At 42.5% G+C, this 19,385-nt stretch overlaps 1 protein-coding gene across 6 annotated transcripts in view; it reads right to left on the reverse strand.

Moving 5' to 3' along the window:
- The window catches only part of smg7 (SMG7 nonsense mediated mRNA decay factor), a 149,654-nt gene extending 131,172 nt beyond the window's left edge, over positions 1 to 18,482 (reverse strand). For 5 of the 6 annotated variants that reach the window (XM_070887132.1, XM_070887129.1, XM_070887133.1 and 2 more), the window contains exon 1: positions 18,076 to 18,482. In XM_070887132.1, coding sequence (XP_070743233.1) covers positions 18,076 to 18,104 — 29 coding nt within the window. In that variant the 5' untranslated portion in view covers positions 18,105 to 18,482. The remainder of the gene's footprint in view (positions 1 to 18,075) is intronic. The other variant, XM_070887131.1, reaches the window with a different exon arrangement.
- Positions 18,483 to 19,385: the final 903 nt, after the last annotated feature.

The raw sequence follows: 19,385 nt of genomic DNA on the forward strand, positions 1-19,385 counted from the left end.
TAAACTCCAGTGAATACAGATCCAGTCGATCCAGTCTTCCTCATATGTCAGTCCTGCCATCCCGGGAATCAGAATGGTGAACCTTCGCTGCACTCTCTCAATAGCAAGAACGTCCTTCCTCAGATTAGGAGACCAAAACTGAACACAATATTCCAGGTGAGGCCTCACCAAGGCCCTGTACAACTGCAGTAAGACCTCCCTGCTCCTATACTCAAATCCCCTAGCTATGAAGGCCAACATGCCATTTGCCTTCTTCACCGCCTGCTGTACTTGCATGCCAACTTTCAATGACTGATGTACCATGACACCCAGCTCTCGTTGCACCTCCCCTTTTACTAAGGTCATTTGTGTCTTCCCTCGTGAAGACAGAACCAAAGTATTTGTTCAATTGGTCTGCCATTTCTTTGTTCCCCATTATAAATTCACCTGAATCTGACTGCAAGAGACCTACGTTTGTCTTCACGAATCTTTTTCTCTTCGCATATCTATAGAAGCTTTTGCAGTCAGTTTTTATGTTCCCAGCATGCTTCCTCTCATACTCTTATTTTTCCCTCCTAATTAAACCCTTTGTCCTCCTCTGCTGAATTCTAAATTTCTCCCATTCCTCAGGTTTGCTGCTTTTTCTCGCCAATTTATATGCCTCTTCCTTGGATTTAACACTATCCCTAATTTCTCCTGTTAGCCACGGTTGAGCTGCAGTAAACTGCAGTAAATATATGGTATAAAAACAAAACAAACAGTTAATAGTCTACTAAAAATTTAAATGCAAATATCAGACCCACATAACCCATTGTGCAGGCTTACGTGTTACACACTAAGTAATGCTGGTCTGTGAATCCTATATATTTCTCACATCCCATAATTAATAGGATTAAGAAATAGTTACAAATAATGTGACTAATTACTAATTTCAAATCACAATAAATTCACTTACCAATAGTTAAACAAGTAAATATAGCAATAAATAATCAGAGTAATTAATTAGATCTAAGAGGATAAAATATATTTAGGGGATACATAAGAACATAAGAATTAGGAACAGGAGTAGGCCATCTAGCCCCTTGAGCCTGCTCCGCCATTCAACAATCTCATGGCTGATCTGGCCGTGGACTCAGCTCCACTTACCCGCCCACTTCCCATGACCCTTAATTCCCTTATTGGTTAAAAATCTATCTATCTGTGATTTGAATACATTCAATGAGCTAGCCTCAACTGCTTCCTTGGGCAGAAAGTTCCACAGATTCACAACCCTCTGGGAGAAGAAATTCCTTCTCAACTCGGTTTTAAATTGGCTCCCCCGTATTTTGAGGCTGTGCCCCCTAGTTCTAGTCTCCCTGACCAGTGGAAACAACCTCTCTGCCTCTATCTTGTCCATCCCTTTCATTATTTTAAATGTTTCTATAAGATCAACCCTCATCTTTCTGAACGCCAACAAGTAAAGACCCAGTCTACTCAATCTATCATCATAAGGTAACCCCCTCATCTCCAGAATCAGCCTAGTGAATCCCCTCTGTACCCCCTCCAAAGCTAGTATATCCTTCCTGAAGTAAGGTGACCAAAACTGCACGCAGTACTCCAGGTGCGGCCTCACCAATACCCTGTACAGCTGCAGCAGGACCTCCCTGCTTTTATACTCCATCCCTCTCGCAATGAAGGCCAACATTCCATTCACCTTCCTGATTACCTGCTGCACCTGCAAACTAACTGGAAACATTATAGGGGGGGAAAAAAAGGGCCTTGTAAATGTCTGGAGTGTCACCCAGGTCGGGTGGCACCGTTTAATGTTTTTTTTGTTTTGCAGATGAACTCCAAAAAGAGTTTCATGCACAAGGACCCCCAGGTCCCTCTGCACCGCAGCATGTTGTAATTTCTCCCCATTCAAATAATATTCCCTTTTACTGTTTTTTTCCCCCAAGGTGGATGACCTCACAATTTCCAACATTGTATTCCATCTGCCAAACCTTAACCCATTCGCTTAACCTATCTAAATCTCTTTGCAGCCTCTCTGTGTCCTCTGCACAACCCGCTTTCCCACTAATCTTTGTGTCACCTGCAAATTTTGTTACACTACACTCTGTCCCCTCTTCCAGGTCATCTATGTATATTGTAAACAGTTGTGGTCCCAGTGGCACACCACGAACCACCAATTTCCAATCCGAAAAGGACACATTTATCCCGACTCTCTGCTTTCTGTTAGCCAGCCAATTCTCGATCCATGCTAATACATTTCCTCTGACTCCGCATACCTTTATCTTCTGCAGTAACCTTTTGTGTGGCACCTTATCGAATGACTTTTGGAAATCTAAATACACCACATCCATCGGTACATCTCTATCCACTATGCTCGTTATATCCTCAAAGAATTCCAATAAATTAGTTAAACATGATTTCCCCTTCATGAATCCATGTTTCGTCTGCTTGATTGCACTATTCCTATCTCGATGTCCCGCTATTTCTTCCTTGATGATAGCTTCAAGCATTTTCCCAACTAACTATCGTTACCTGCCTTTTGTCTGCCCCCTTTTTTAAACAGAGGCGTTACATTAGCTGCTCTCCAATCCGCTGGTATCTCCCCAGAGTCCAGAGAATTTTGGTAGATTATAACGAATGCATCTGCTATAACTTCCGCCATCTCTTTTAATACCCTGGGATGCATTTCATCAGGACCAGGGGACTTGTCTACCTTGAGTCCCATTAGCCTGTCCAGCACTACCCGCCTAGTGATAATGATTGTCTCAAGGTCCTCCCTTCCCACATTCCTGTGACCAGCAACTTTTGGCATGGTTTTTGTGTCGTCCACTGTGAAGACTGAAGCAAAATAATTGGTTAAGGTCTCAGCCATTTCCACATTTCCCATTATTAAATCCCCCTTCTCATCTTCTAAGGGACCAACATTTACTTTAGTCACTCTTTTCCGTTTTATATATCTGTAAAAGCTTTTACTATCTGTTTTTATGTTTTGCGCAAGTTTACTTTCGTAATCTATCTTTCCTTTCTTTATTGCTTTCTTAGTCATTCTTTACTGTCGTTTAAAATTTTCCCAATCTTCTAGTTTCCCACTAACCTTGGCCACCTTATATGCATTGGTTTTTAATTTGATACTCTCTTTTATTTCCTTGGTTATCCACGGCTGGTTATCCCTTCTCTTACCGCCTTTCTTTTTCACTGGAATATATTTTTGTTGAGCACTATGAAAGAGCTCCTTAAAAGTCCTCCACTGTTCCTCAATTGTGCCACCGTTTAGTCGGTGTTTCCAGTCTACTTTAGCCAACTCTGCCCTCATCCCACTGTAGTCCCCTTTGTTTAAGCATAGTATGCTCGTTTGAGACACTACTTCCTCACCCTCAATCTGTATTACAAATTCAACCATACTGGGATCACTCATTCAGAGAGGATCTTTTACTAGGAGATCGTTTATTATTCCTGTCTCATTACACAGGACCACATCTAAGATGGCTTGTCGGTTCTGTAACATACTGTTCTAAGAAACAATCCCGTATGCATTCTATGAATTCCTCCTCAAGGCTACCCCGTGCGATTTGATTTGAACAATCGATATGTAGGTTAAAATCCCCCATGATTACTGCCGTTCCTTTTTCACATGCCTCCATTATTCCCTTGATTATTGTCCGCCCCACCGTGAAGTTATTATTTGGGGGCCTATAAACTATGCCCACCAGTGACTTTTTCCCCTTACTATCTCTAATCTCCACCACAATGATTCAACATTTTGTTCATTAGAGCCAATATCATCTCTCACAACTGCCCTGTTATCTTCCTTTATTAACAGAGCTACCCCACCTCCTTTCCCTTCTTGTCTATCTTTCCGAATTGTCAGATATCCCTGTATGTTTAATTCCCAGTCTTGGCCACCCTGCAACCACGTTTCTGTAATGGCCACCAAATCATACCCATTTGTAATGATTTGTGCCGTCAACTCATTTACTTTATTTCGAATGCTGCGTGCGTTTAGGTAGAGTGTTTTAATACTAGTTTTTAACCATGATTTTTAGTTTTGACCCCTCCTGCAGCCCCTTTATATTCATACATATTGTCCCTTCTTATCATCTTGTGGTTTACACTTACCCCAGTGCTACTCTGCTCTGCTGCCTCCTGCCTTTTGCATTCTTTCTTGGGATCCTGTTCATCTGAGCTCTCACCTATTCTAACTAGCTCAGATCCCTCTCCTGTGTTCCGAATACTCCTTGCATTGAGGCACCGAGCTTTCATGCTTGCCTTTTTATTACACTTTGGCCTTTTAGAATTTTGCTGTACAGTGACCCTTTTTGTTTTTTGCCTTGGGTTTCTCTGCCCTCCACTTTTACTTATCTCCTTTCTGTCTTTTGCTTTAGTGTCCTTTTTGTTTCCCTCTGTCTCCCTGCATTGGTTCCCATCCCCCTGCCATATTAGTTTAACTCCTCCCCAACAGCACTAGCAACCACTCCCCCTAGGACATTGGTTCCTGACACTAAAGGGTCAGAAATGGCGTTAAATAAGAATCCCGTATACATAAACATTAAATAAATAAAAAATAACGGAGTTAAATGGGTACCAAGATAAAACATATATATTGCTGAGCCCCGTTGCCTACTCCTGGACACTTCAGGTATCCTGGGTGACCATGTGGGCAAGAAGTGCCTTCAGCTGCTCGAACTCAGTTTTTCATTTTGAGAAACGGCTAAAATCACTGCAGGGCAAATGAGAAGATGAAAATTTCCTGAATCGCACATTCCAGGAGGTGGTCACCCCACAGTCACAGAAAGCTTAGTGGGTGGCCATCCAGCAGGGTTGGAGAGGCAGGCAGTGCAGGAATCCTCCAGGAGTGTGGAGCTCACTAGACAGTTTTCAGTATTGTATAACCAGTGAGGGTGACACCAACCTCAAAGGAGAACAGTCAGTAGCATGGCAACGTGGGGCACGGCGAAGTGTAGGGATGCAGTGCTTATATGGGATTCAATAGAAAGGGGAACAGACAGGCATTTCTGCAACTGTCAACGTGTGTCCTACATGCTGTGTTGCTTCTCTGGTGCCAGGGTGAAGGACATAACCGAGGGTGCAGAACATTTATTTTAAAATTCTTTCATGGGATATGGCAGGCCAAAATTTTATTGCCCATCCCGAATTGCTCTTGAAAAGGCGGTGGTGAGCCACTTTCTTGAACCACTGCAGTCAGTGTGATGAAGGTACTCCTAAAGTGCTGTCAGGGAGGGTTCCAGGATTTTGACCCAGTGACGATGAAGGAACGGCAATATATTTCCAAGTCAGGATGGTGTGGGACTTGGAGGGGAACATGAAGATGGTGGTGTTCCCATGCACCTGCTGCCCTTGTCCTTTTAGGTGGTAGAGGTCGCGGATTTGGGATGTGCTGCCGAAGGAGCCTTGGCGCATTGCTGCAGTGCATCTTGTAGATGATACATACTGCAGCCACGGTATGTCGGTGATGGAGGTAGTGAATGTTTAAGGCGGTGGATACGGTACCAATCAAGTGGCCTGCTTTGTCTTGGATGGTGTCCAGCTTCTTGAGTGTTGTTGGAGTTGCACTCATCCAGGCAAGTGGAGAATATTCCATTACACTCCTGACTTGTGCCTTGTAGGTGGTGGAAAGGCTTTGGGGAGTCAACAGATGAAACACTTGCTGCAGAAAAGCCAGTCTCTGACCTGCTCTTGTTGCCACAGTATTTATCTGGCTGGTCCAGTTAAGTTTCTGGTCAATGGTGACCCCCAAGATGTTGATGGTGGGGGATTCGGCGATGGCAATGCCGTTGAATGTCATGGGGCGGTGGTATGACTCTCGCTTGTTGGAGATAGTCATTGCCTAGCACTTGTGTGGGACAAATGTTACTTGCCACTTATCAGCCCAAGCCTGAATGTCGTCCACGTCCTGGTACATGCGGGCATGGACTGCTCCATTATCTGAGGGGTTGCGAATGGCACTGAACGCTGTGCAGTCATCAGTGAACATTTTATTGGGTGGGGGGGGGGGGGGGGGGGGGAGGGGGAAGGAAAGAGAAACAGCCAGAAGTCGTGGTCCATGTGAGAATCAATGACATAGGAAGGAAAAGGGTTGAGGTCCTGCGGTCAGCATGTCAGAAGCTAGGAAGGAAGTTCAAAAGCAGGACCTCAAAAAGGTAGTAATGTCTGGATTACACCCAGTGACACACACTAATGAGTATATGATTAGTACGATAAATCAGGTTAACATGTCGCTGGAGACATGGTACAGTAAGGAGGGCTTCAGATTCCTGGGCCAATGGGACCAGTTCTAGGACAGGAGGGACCTGTTCAAGATGGACGGGTTGGACCTTAACAGAGCTGGGACCAATGTCCTCATGGGGAGGTTAACTAGTACTGTGAGGAAAGAGGTTAAACTAATTGGCAGCAGGAGGGGCACCAGAATGAAACATTTGAGAGGAGAAACAAGATGCAGAGAGGACTGGGATACTCGAATAGCACAAGAGTAAAGATTAGTTCAAAAATAACATGGGTCAGACAGTAGGCAAATGCGAGGCAGACTTAGATGGGTTTGGAGGGCATGTGCATAAATGCATGTAGTGTGGTAAATAAGGCTGGTGAGCTGCAGGTCAAGTCACCACATGGGACTTTGATATCGTGGCAATAACAGAGACCTGGCTCAAAGAAGTGGAGGATTGGGAACTTAATATTCCTGGCTACAAGGTATTCAGGAAAGATAGGGAAGGAAAAAAAAAGGACAGGGGTGGCAGTATAGATCAAAGAGACTATTATAGCACTGGGATGGTGTAGTCGAAGGGTCAAAGATAGAATCTATTTGCTTAGAATTAAGCAAGAGAGGAGCTATTATGCTGTTGGCCACCAAATCGTGGGAAGGAGATAGAAGAGCAAATTTTCAGGCAAATTACAGAAAGGTGCAAGAGTGTGGTGGTAACAAGGAACTTCAATTATCCGAACATAGACTTGGATAACAACAGTGTAAAGGGCAAAAAGGGAGAGGAATTCTTGCAATGTGTACAAGAGAACTTTCTTAATCAGTGTGTTTCCAACCCAATGAGGAAGGATCCAGTTATGGGGAAGTGGGGCAAATGTAATGTGTTTCAGTCAGGGAGCATTTGGGGAACAGTAATCATATTATCAGGCTTGGAATAGTTATGGAAAAGGACAAGGAACGATGAGTGTAAAAATACTTAACTGGAGGAGGGCTTTTTTCGGTGAGTTATGAAGGAACACACGTGGATTGGAATCAAAAGTTCGTTGGCAAAGCAGTAATTGAACGACGAGAGGTCTTCAAAGCAGATGTAGCTCAAGTAGAGTAAATGCATTCCCAAAAGGCAGAAAGGAATTGCATCTAAAGCTAGAGCTCCTTGGGTGACTAAAGATATAGGGATTAAAATGAAACAGAAAAGGGAAGCTTAAGACAAATGTACGGTTAATAATACAGTAGAGAACCAAGCTGAATACAGAAAGTAGAGGAGAAAAAAAAAGGGAATAAAGGGGGCAACGAATACAAAAATAGATTAGCAGCTAACTTAAAAGGGAACCCAAAAGGTAGTCAAAGGAAGGGTGAGGACAATTAGGGACCCAATTGAAGAGGGAATGAGGCTGAGTGACTAAATAAGTACTTTGCATCTGTCTTCATTACAGAAGAGGCTGCTGCCAATGTAGCAGTAAAAGGAGGAGGTAGTAGAGATACTGGATAGGATGAAAATAGATTAAAGAGGATGTACTTAAAAGGTTGCTAGTCACCCAGTCCGGATGACTATTCGAAGAGCTGCGGAGTTATCTCCGGTGTCCTGGCCAATATTTATCACTCAATCAACATCACTTAAAAAACAGATTATCTGGTCATTATCACATTGCTGTTTGTGGGACCTTGCTGGGCGCAAATTGGCTGCCACATTACAACAATGACTTCAAAAAGGTACTTAATAGGCTGTTAAATGCTTTGGTATGTCTGAGGTCATAAAAGGCGCTATATAAATGCAAGTCTTTCTTTTTATTTTAAGGACTTTCAAATGGCTTTTGTCAAAGTACCACATAAGAGACGTTGGCAAAATCAAAGCCCATGATTAAAGGGACAGCGGAAGCGTGGATACAAAATTGGCTAAGGGACAGAGAGCAGAGACTAGTGGTGAACGGTTGTTTTTCAGTATACAGTGGTGTTCCCTAGGGATCGGTAATGGGACCACTGCTCTTTGATATATATTAGTGACCTGGACTTGGGTATATAGGGCATAATTTCAAAGCTTACAGATCACACATAACTCGGGAATGAGGCAAGCAATGAGGAGGATAGACAGACACACTCGTGAAATGGGCAGGCATGTGGCAGATGAAATTTAATGCAGAGAAGTGTGAAGTGATACATTTTGTTAGGAAGAATGAGGAGAGGCAACGTAAACTAAATGGTACAATTTTTAAGGGGGTGTAGGAACAGAGAAACCTGGGGGTGTATGTACACAAAATCTTTGAATGTTGCAGGGCAAGTTGAGAAGGCCATTAAAAAAAGCATATGGGATCCTTGGCTTTATTAATAGAGGCATAGAGTATGCTGAACATTTATAAATCACTGGTTAGGCCTCAGCTGGAGTATTGTATTCAATTCTGGGCACCACACTTCGGAAGGATGTCAGGGCCTTAGAGTATGTACCAGAGGTGAGGAACTTCAGTTATGTGGAGGAACTGGAGAAGCTGGGGTTGTTCTTAGTGCAGAGAAGGTTAAGAAGAGATTTGATAGTTATTCAAAATCATGAACGGTTTTGATAGAATAAAGGAGAAACTGTTTCTAGTGGCAGAAGGTTCGGTAACCAGAGGACACAGACTTGTGATTGGCAAAAGAACCAGAGACAACACAAAGAAACAATTGTTTTACACAGCGAATTGCTGTGATCTGGAATACACTGCCTGAAAGGATGATGGAAGCAGACTCAATACAGTACTAACTTTCAAAAGGGAACTGAATAAATACTTGAAGGGAAAGCATTTACAGGGCTATGGGGATAGAGCCGGGGAGTGGGACTAATTGGATAGCTCTTTGAAAGACCCAGCACAGACATTTCAATTCTATGAAGAAAATTCACTTTTCATACATTGGCATCATTTTTTTTTAAATCCTGCCTGCACTATTGTTCGCCGATCACAAGTGGGGTCGCAGACCCATAAGCATTACAATTTAAATTACAATGCCCTGGGGCTAGAGTGGAAACTGCAGGAATATAATCAGGTTTATAAATGATGCCCTTCACAGTTAAATAGTATAAAGCTCCAACTAAGCTCAGAAATTATGAACAGTCACTTCGGTGAGGTAGCATCATAGGCTGAACTCGTATATAGGATTGAAAAGTTGTGAAGTTATGCTAAAATTGCATCAAACCTTGATGAGACTTCATCTGGAGTACGGTGCACAGTTCTGCTCACCATATTATAAAAGGGATTTGTCGAGGCACTGGAGTGGGTGCAAAAGATTTCCAAGGATGATAACAGAACTGTGAGGTTATACCTATCAGGACAGGATGAACAGACCGGGTCTCTTCTCTTGAAGATAGAAGGCTGAGGGGTGACATAATCTAGAGGTCGTTAAAATTATGAAAGGTTTTGATAGAGTAAACACAGGGTATGTTTCCACTTGTGGGGAAGAGCAAAACTAGAGCCATCAATAAAAGATAGTCACCAAGAAATCCAACAGGGAATTCAGAAGAAACATCTTTACCCAAAGAGTGGCGAGAATGTGGAACTCGGTATCACAGGGAGTGGTTGAAGCGAATGGTGTAGATGCATTGAAGGGGAAGCTAAATAAGCATATGAGGGAGCGGGGAGACTATGCTGATGTAGTTAGATGAGGAAGGATGCGAGGAGGCTCGAATGGAGCATAGATGCCGACATGGACTGGTTGGGCCAAATGGCCTATTTGTGCCGTATATTCTACATAATTCTAGTACCAATGAAACTGTCCCTGATATGAGCAGTGTCTTCGGAAGAGAAGTTTAAAAAAAGGAGCAGCACCTTTAACATAGAAAAACACATTTGAGAGCATGAGGGTAACGAATACCAAGTCAAAAGAGGAGCAATTAGGTGAGGTAACCAAATTAGATTTTAAGGAGAGTCTTAAAGGAGAGGGGCATGGTGAGATTGAGCAATTTAAGCAGAAAACCTTAAACTCTTACACCTAGCTATGCACAAGAAAAAAAAATATTGCCCTCCAAATTCAAAATCTGAAATAAGTCGTGGATGTATTTAAAATGATTTTAAATACAAAATGACAGTTATGTTTGATGGGGCAAATAATCATTAGTTTCAGAAGTTCAAAAGCAGCGTACCCCCTTGAGAATGGAAATGGCCAAATGTCAATGACATGGGAGACCTTACTGTAAAGAGTGTTTTATAGAAATCCTCCAAAACACAAACGTGTAAAACCACCATGAACCCATCTTCTGTGGCACTGGGTTCTACAGGAATTTTACTGTCTATAAAATAGCCACAACATTGCATTCCCCCACTAAACGGAAGATAATCTGCCAGTTAACTTAATGCGCTATCGCCTACTAAAAAGTGTAATAAAGATCAACCTACAATTTATGGGCTCTGATAACAACCCATCATCATAAGCGGTCCCTCGAACAAGGATGACTTGCTTCCTCGAGAGTTCACAGATGTTTCAATGAAGGACCCAATGTTCCAGTCCTGAGCTCCAGTTGAGGGGGTGGAAGATGTCTGTGCGTCAATTTTTTTAACGTGTGGTGACTGTTGCACATCAGCCACCACATGGGCTTCACAGAGCTAGGCCTTTATCTAGTGGCAAGGATTAACCAGGACGACTGGAGACCTGCTCTGCTGCACGGATATCACAGTGTGGGCAGGTCTGTGCTGTCTCTGGGCCCTCGGCTCTTCCTGGCCCCCTACCTTCATTCGCCGCACCTCCGCCACTAATTGTATTGCTGAAGACCTGTTCCCCAGAATTAGCTGGTCCCTTAGTTAGCCACGATAAAAGCATTTATCAAACACTCAGTGACTGCAGTCATATGAACAGAGGTGCTTGTGATTGTCAGGGGCCAATCATTGCAGCCCCAATATACTACTACCTGTTCCTGAGGACAGTGTATTGGTCCAACCATCATCAGTGCTTTATCAGTGGCCTTCCCTCAGTCACAAGATCAGGAACAGGATTGTTCACCGACAATTCTATAGTATTCAATAATGAAGCAGCCCCAACCAACCTAGAGAACGACCAGCACAGTACCCAGACATAGACTGACAAGTAGCAGATTACATTCACAGCACACAAGAGCCAGGCAATGACCACCTCGAACAAGAGAGCCTAACCATTTCTTACTTCAACAAAACATCCCAGTCTTCTATCACTGAGGAGGACAAGAGCAGCATCATCATGGAATCATCCATCTTCCAATTCCCTTCCTAGTCATATACCTTCCTGACTTGGACCATATACCACCATTCCTGTATTGTCGCTGGGTCAAAATCCTGCAATTCCCTACCCAACACCATCACTACAAGGGCGACAGTGGTTCAAGGAGTAGACCCACCACCACCACCTTTACAGGGCAATTAGAGATGAACAATAAATGCAGCCTTGGAATACAGATTGCTTAAATAAGTTCAAAAAGATTGAGGGACATTTGAAAATAAATTCTATACCTTTTATTGCTAACCATGCAGAACAAGGGGTAATGTTAGAAGCTGAGAAATTCCCCAAATCTAAAATTCTGGACTTTCCAACTGGGGTGAGGGGTAAAGAAAGGAAGAGCAGGAAGGGCAGGTCAGACCTGCCAAAAAGGGTTTTCCAATTTAGCCAAAATAATCAAACTGGACTAGCTTGCTCAATCCTGTCAAGCACCTATTTGAAATGTATTTTCATTATTTTGCCACTCATCATTTGAAGTTTGCATGCAAACAAATACTGGGTTACATCTTGAACAAATTCAATGCTCATTTTGGTTATAAAGTGACCATATAGAGGTATATTTATGAACAAGTTATCGCAAGGTCATTGTCACCGCCTTATATTAAAACCTATTATATGTACACACCACCTGTAGAATGGTGCCCCAGAAATCAATCCTCAACTACATAGATACAGTGCCAGGCGGGGTAAAGGATAAATGAACTAATTTGAGCATTCTGAAATTGTTCAATTTCCATACTAAAAGTAAATATGTCCAATAACAGTCTTGACATATTCAAAATCATAGTCATTCAAAAATAAAAGATTGTTAAAGTTTGCTAAGTAACTGAAAGAATGCCAAGCTTTCACACTGGTTTTGAAAAATGTTGGTATTTTCCTGATGATTTTTTCTGGATCCTACCAAATAATTATTTTTTCTGTTACAACCATCATTGCAGTATAAAAAAAAAATACTGATCAATGCACAAATGTGCTACTTACTGGTTGTCAGCAACACAATCATATGACAATCTCACAAAGATGAGAAAGCACAGAATGAAAAATGGCTATTCAACCCATCAAGCCAGATCCTTCCGTAGATTGTGTATAACATGCCCTATGGATCTATTCATACTCCCCAGGGTAAGCTCGAGAAAGAAAACTCCCTTTCTAAATGCAACCAAGCAAAACTCCTAAATAATTTCATCTCTACTATTCAACCTTCAGTTGCATGTTTCCGGAGGATATTTCCTTCTTCCCTGTGGCAAAAAAAGCTATGTTCAATGAAATTTTTCATCATCGATCTATCTATCCTTAATCCTGTGAATTTCATCATATAACCGACAATCCCATCCAGACATTTATCCAGCTCATGTTAAACCTGTTAGTTGGTACAGTATTAATAGCTTCTGCTGGGACAGAACTGCTCCTGCCCACCACTCAGAAAAATATTCTAACCTTCAGTGTTGTTTGAAGACAACTCATTTAGTTCTACACAGTCAATCACAGTACAGGTTAAATAACCTGCTTATAGCTACACCAATCATACTGTATTATTTTCAAGATTTGGATCACATCCCATCAATCTTTTCTCCAATAAAAAGCAAGAAATTCTATTAATCTCCCTGCACAAGAAACTAAATCTGGAATTTAACTTTATCAATTTTCTGATCTCTAAATCAAAAAAAACATTTAAATCATTGCGCCCAACCAATTTAAGAGAATTTTGGAAGATAATCAAATGAAACAGTAACGGAAAGGCTATGCTATTTTAAACTCCACTAAGCTCCGAGTAAAGTGGCATGATGCAAAAAACAAAAACATTATGCCCCAGATTATTTCTGGATTGTTTTTTTTCGGTAGAAAGGAGCTGGGTTTTTAAAAGCAATGTCTATTCTCAAGTTTTTTTTTTAAACGCACCAGATGAAAGGTACTTAATATGCTAATCGGAAATTGTTTCTCCAAGAAACTAAACAATAAGCAATAAGCAATTTGTTAAGTTTGTGTGGGTAGTTGGAAAGACACCTCTCACCAGTGTTGGAAAACCCTTTGATCTGCATTGATGAGGGGCAAATTTTTTGACACAGTATGCTTTTAAGTACAGAACACAGACACCAAAGAAGCCACTTGGGCTTTTGGAAATCAGATGCTATACAAGCAGGCAGCAAAAGACAGGAATCTTCAGAGAGAGTGGCTTCAGGACATGATTATTGTGTTTAAGTAAGTACATCCACTGAAGTGGGGGCAATGTCACATCTCCTTTATTTTGTGTCATAAAGCAAAGAAGTTCAACGAAGTGATTCTGATCATACCCATTGTTCTTTACATTTCATCTTACGGTAGAATAAAGCAGCTTACAATTCGAAGCTCACTGCCTCAATTGGTGTTAACGCAGCTCTGGAGAGATCGAGGAAACATACATGCAAAATATATTAGGTTCAGATTGCAAGGGGATGTTATTGTTTTTTTAAATTGTTACAGCAAGTTATAAGAACATAAGAAATAGGAGCAGGAGTAGGCCACCTGGCCCCTCGAGCCTGCTCCGTCTTTTAATGGGGTCATGGCTGATCTGATCATGGACTCAGTTCCACTTCCCTGCCCACTCCCCATAACCCTTTATCGCTCAAAAATCTGTCTATTCCCACATTATACTCCATCAGCCAAATTTTTGCCCACTCACTTAGCCTGTCTATCCAATCCCTTTGCAGATTTGGTGTCCTCACAATTTGCTTTCCCACCCATCTTTGTATCATCAGCAAACTTGGAAACATTACACTCAGTACTTTCTTCCAAGTCATTAATATAGATTGTAAATAGTTGAGGCCCCAGCACCGATCCGTGTGGCACCCCACTAGTTACTCTTTGCCAACCGGAAATTGACCCATTTATCCCGACACTCTGTTACTCTGTTTTCTGTTGATTAGCCAATCCTCTATCTATATATTACCCCCAACCTCGTGAACTTTTATCTTGTGCAGTAACCTTTTATGTGGCACCTTATCGAATGCCTTCTGGAAATCCAAATACACCACATCCACTGGTCCCCCCCTTATCCACCCTGCTCGTTACATCCTTAAACAAGTTCAGCAAATTTGTCAAACATGATTTCCCTTTCATAAAACTATGTTGACTCTGCTTAATTGAATAATGCTTTTCCAAATGTCCCGCTACTGCTTCCTCAATAATGGACTCCAGTATTTTCCCAACAACAGATGTTAGGCTAACTGGTCTATAGTTTCCTGCTTTTTGTCTGCCTCCTTTTTTTAAAAAAAAAGTGGGGGGCGTTACATTTGCGATTTTCCAATCCGCTGGGTCCGCCCCAGAATCCAGGGAATTTTGGTAGATCACAACCAATGCATCCACTATCTCCGTAGCCACTTCTTTTAAGAACTTAGGATGTAAGGCATCAGGTCCAGGGGACTTGTCCGCCTTTAGTCCCATTATTTTACCGAGTACTACTTCTATAGTGATTGTATTAAGTTCCTCCCACCCTATAGCCCCTTGATTATTCATTATTGGGATGTTTTTAGTGTCTTCTACCGTGAAGACCGATACAAAATATTTGTTCAACGTGTCTGCCAGTTCCCTGTTCTCCATTATTAATTCCCCATTCTCATCCTCTAGGCGATTAACACTTACTTTAGCCACTCTTTTCCTTTTTATGTACCCGAGAAACTCTTACTATCTGTTTTTTATATTTTATGCTAGTTTACTTTCATAATCTATCTTCCCTTTCTATCGTTTTTTTGAGTCGTTCTTTGCTGGCTTTTAAAAGTTTCCCAATCCTCTGGCCTCCCACTAGTCTTGACCACATTGTATGCCTTTGTTTTTAATTTGATACCATCCCTTATTTCCTTAGTTAGCCACTGATGGTTATCCCTTCTCTTACAGTCTTTCCTTCTCATTGGGATATATTTTTGTTGCAAGTTATGAAATATCTCCTTAAATGTCTGCCACTGCTCATCAACTGTCCCATTCTTTAATCTATTTTCCCAGTCCACTTGAGCCAAATCTGCCTTCATACCTTTGTAGTCTCCTTTATTTAGGCTTAGGACACTGGTTTGAGATCCAACTTTTTCACCCGCCAACTGAATTTGAAATTCAACCATGTTATGCTCACTCATTCCTAAAGGATCCTTTACTAAGAGATCATTTATTAATCCTGTCTTATTACACAGTACCAGATCTAAGATTGCCTGCTCTCTGGTTGGTTCCGCAACGTACTGTTCAAGAAAACCATCCCGGATACACTCTAGGAACTCTTCCTCAAGGCTACCCTGGCCAATTTGCTTTGTCCAATCAATATGACGGTTAAATCGCCCATGATTATTGCCGTTCCTTTTTTTTTTAAAAAACAAGCCTCCATTATTTCTTGATTTATACTCCGTCCAACAGTGCAGCTACTGTTAGGGGCCTATAGACTATGCCCACCAGCAACTTTTTCCCCTTATTATTCCTTATCTCCACTCAAACTGATTCAACATCTTGATCTTCTGAGCCAATATTGTTCCTCACTAATGCACTGATCTCATCCTTTATTAACAGTGCTACCCCACCACCTTTTCCGTTCTGTCTGTCCTTCCGAATTGTCAAATAGCCCTGAATATTTAGTTCCCAGTCCTGGTCACCTTGCAACCAGGTCTCAGTAATGGTTATCAGATCATGCCCATTTGTATCTATTTTTTGTGCCATCAACTCATCTATTTTGTTACGAATGTTCTGTGCATACATTCTGTCCCTTCCTGGCACACTCTGGTTTTCATTTCCCCCAGTGCTACCCTGCTCTAGATATACATAGATACACATAGATATAGTGCAATGTGAATGAACTCCCTTAAAAGTACAATGCTCAGACCACTTAAGAGGTCACTGAACCCAAGAATCTATCTACGACCTCCAATTAGTAGATTTATTTAGAGTAAAAATACTAACCGCAAAATTGCTACACTTCTACACAACTTCTGATAAACTTAATAATCCATTCACATCTCAGTCTTCAAGATCCAAGGTTACAGCACCACTCGGCAATAGTACCAACAGCTAACAAAAGCTTGGTCCACATTAAAACCACCATCCTTTCAACAAGAAAATGAAAATGTTACTTACTGTACTTTACACAAAAAAGGTGTCAGAAACAATTGCCAAGTTTCCACAAAACATAATTATGATTGTGTCAAAGAACCAAACAATATCTGACAGTATGACAATCTGTTTTGGCAGTGGAAGACTTGGTATTGTTCTGGCTAGTGCTTCACACAGTGGCCTTTGAAACTGTCTTCTCCTATATCAGTATTATATTTTATGCTGCGGGCACCATAGGTGTACAAGCACCAGTTTTAGACTTCTGAAGATTAAGAGTAAAATGCTTTGAAATTCAACCCACAATAGTTTGTTTCTGCAGTATTGGTATATTTGTTAGTTTTAGCCTATAGACTCATTGCCAAAACATTACTCAAATCCCCTTTAACAAATGGCATTACCCTAAACCTGAAATAGCAGAGAAAATATCTTAATAGTAAATTTCACTTTTCAGTTTAAGATTGGATAACATTATACACATACAGGTGTGACTGGATCACAGTATATTGTTTTACTGACTAAAACAGACACTCATAGGTGAAGAGCTAATTCTGAAGGAAGTGATGTGTATAGATGAATTATTGAAATGTAGTCAGTTACATTAACAATTAAAAAAACACTGAAGGGTTACATGTTTTTAATGTCTTTCCCCACTCCATGCCACACATTCTAGCTCTCAGCAACCTTATTTGAATCCTTCATCAATGGCACTTATCAAATCTTGCCCTCTCGACTTTCCAACAGCACAATTCAGGAGTACACTATGTAGAGAAATTAGATAATCAAACCCACATCATATCAGCTTGTGAAGCAGTGAACACTATGCATCACTGTGCCACCCCCTCCAATTTGTCAAAGCATTTGAATTAACTGATTTACTGCAAAAATCCCAGTGACTTTACAACAAACTCAGAAATTTACACAGAACCAATAGGGGGAAAAAGTGCATTGCTCCAATGTTAAATCCCTGTAAATGATGTCAATCTGCACTGGTCCAAATTTCAGCATTATCAGAGTTGCCATTTTTACAAACCCAAAAATGGCACATTGACCATTTCAAAGAGCAAAAACATGCTAAGTTTTAAGTCACCCCCCCTTCCTTCAAAACAGCACTCCACACTTAACTGGCCTCGACAGTATTGGACCACTATTCAGACAAGGAAATCACTAATCAGAGATTAGAGTTTCCTGTAGTAATTCGGGACATGCAAGCAACAGTAACAGAAGACATTTGCTATTTGAAACCTGTGTCTGTGTTTGGTGCTATCTGATGTGTGTCCAAAGCTTGAGGTAACGACGAGGACTATGCCCTAGGACAACAGCCAAACCCCACCCCCAAAATACAGGGGGGGGGGGGGGGGGGAGGAGAAAGAGAAAGGACATTATCTGGCGAAGGGCTGCGCGCATGCCCTGACCCAGTGCCGGATATGGCAGCTCATTATTTGGCGGGGGGGACCAAGTGGCTCCGAGACGCTACGTTCACGCACTGCGGAAACCGAGCGCCGGGCATGGGCCTGCTGCTGACCCCGGCTGATCAATAATACCTCCCCCGCACCCCCTTCCCTCACACACCTCCCGGCGCTCCAGGCCGCCATTAACAGCAGGCCCGGGCTCCTGCCCCTTACCGTAAATACTGCGCGCAGAGCGGGTTCATTCTTCCTCGCTAAAGCCCAGCAGCAGCCGCCATGTAATCTCCCGAGTACTGAACGATCCGGATGGCGTCGGCGAGGAGGAGGTTAAACTCATAGCTCGGCGCTGGGATAGAGGGCGAGAAAACAAAATCGCCGCGGCCGGCCGGCCAGCTGGAGTGACGGGCCGAGCACCAAGCGGGCGGCTGGGGGTCAGGGGGCGGGGGGAAGTCCGGGCGGGCGGGCGGCCTTGCCTTCTCCTCACAGACAGCCGGTGTCAGCGCGCTGCCTCCCGAGGCCGCTGTCTGCCGCTCGCGCTCCGCTCGGCTCGCCGCTCTCTGCTCGGCGTCGGCTTCATCTGTGTCACCGCCGACACTGTCCCCCTCCTCCCCGATCCCACACACTTCCGGCTTCACAGCCAGTGCAACTCGCACTGCCGTCCGGCGGAAACACGCAATCAACTCAATAATTCACCCCTCACCAAACAAATCATTGAGGAAAGGGATGTACGAGTGAGGACTCATTCATTTTTGGAATTAAAAGCAGAAATAAAACATGGTACTACCCATTAAAGAGAGCACGGAGGATTCGAATACAACTTTTTTTGGAAGTAGTTCTGGCTTTGTGCAGAGTGTTGGTCCTGCCACACTTCCAGTTCTGTTTTATTCCGAACGCCCCAATGTGAGAAATCATCATCATAGGTGTTATGTATTTAACCATGGTTTAAAAACTAGGATGAAAACACTCTACCTAAATGCACGCAGCATTAGAAATAAAGTAAATGAGTTGACGGCACAAATTATTACAAATGGGTATGATTTGGTGGCCATTACAGAGACATGGTTGCAAGGTGGCCAGGACTGGGAATTAAACATACAGGGGTATCTGACGATTCGGAAAGATAGGCAGGAAGGGAAGGGAGGCGGGGTAGCTCTGTTAATAAAGGATGATATCAGGGCAGTTGTGAGGGATGATATTGGCTCCAATGAACAAAATGTTGAATCATTGTGGGTGGAGATTAGAGATAGTAAAGGGAAAAAGTCACTGGTCGGTGTAGTTTATAGGCCCCCAAATAATAACTTCATGGTGGGGCGGGTAATAATCAAGGGAATAATGGAGGCATGTGAAAAAGGAACGGCAGTTGTTATGGGGGATTTTAACCTACATATCGATTGGTCAAATCAAATCACAGGGGGTAGCCTGGAGGAGGAATTCATAGAATGCATACGGGATTGTTTCTTAGAACAGTATGTAACAGAGCCTACAAGGGAGCAAGCCATTTTGGATCTGGTCCTGTGTAACGAGAC

The sequence above is a fragment of the Pristiophorus japonicus genome, chromosome 8 (assembly GCF_044704955.1).
Source record: "Pristiophorus japonicus isolate sPriJap1 chromosome 8, sPriJap1.hap1, whole genome shotgun sequence".
Classification (NCBI taxonomy): Eukaryota; Metazoa; Chordata; class Chondrichthyes; family Pristiophoridae; genus Pristiophorus; species Pristiophorus japonicus.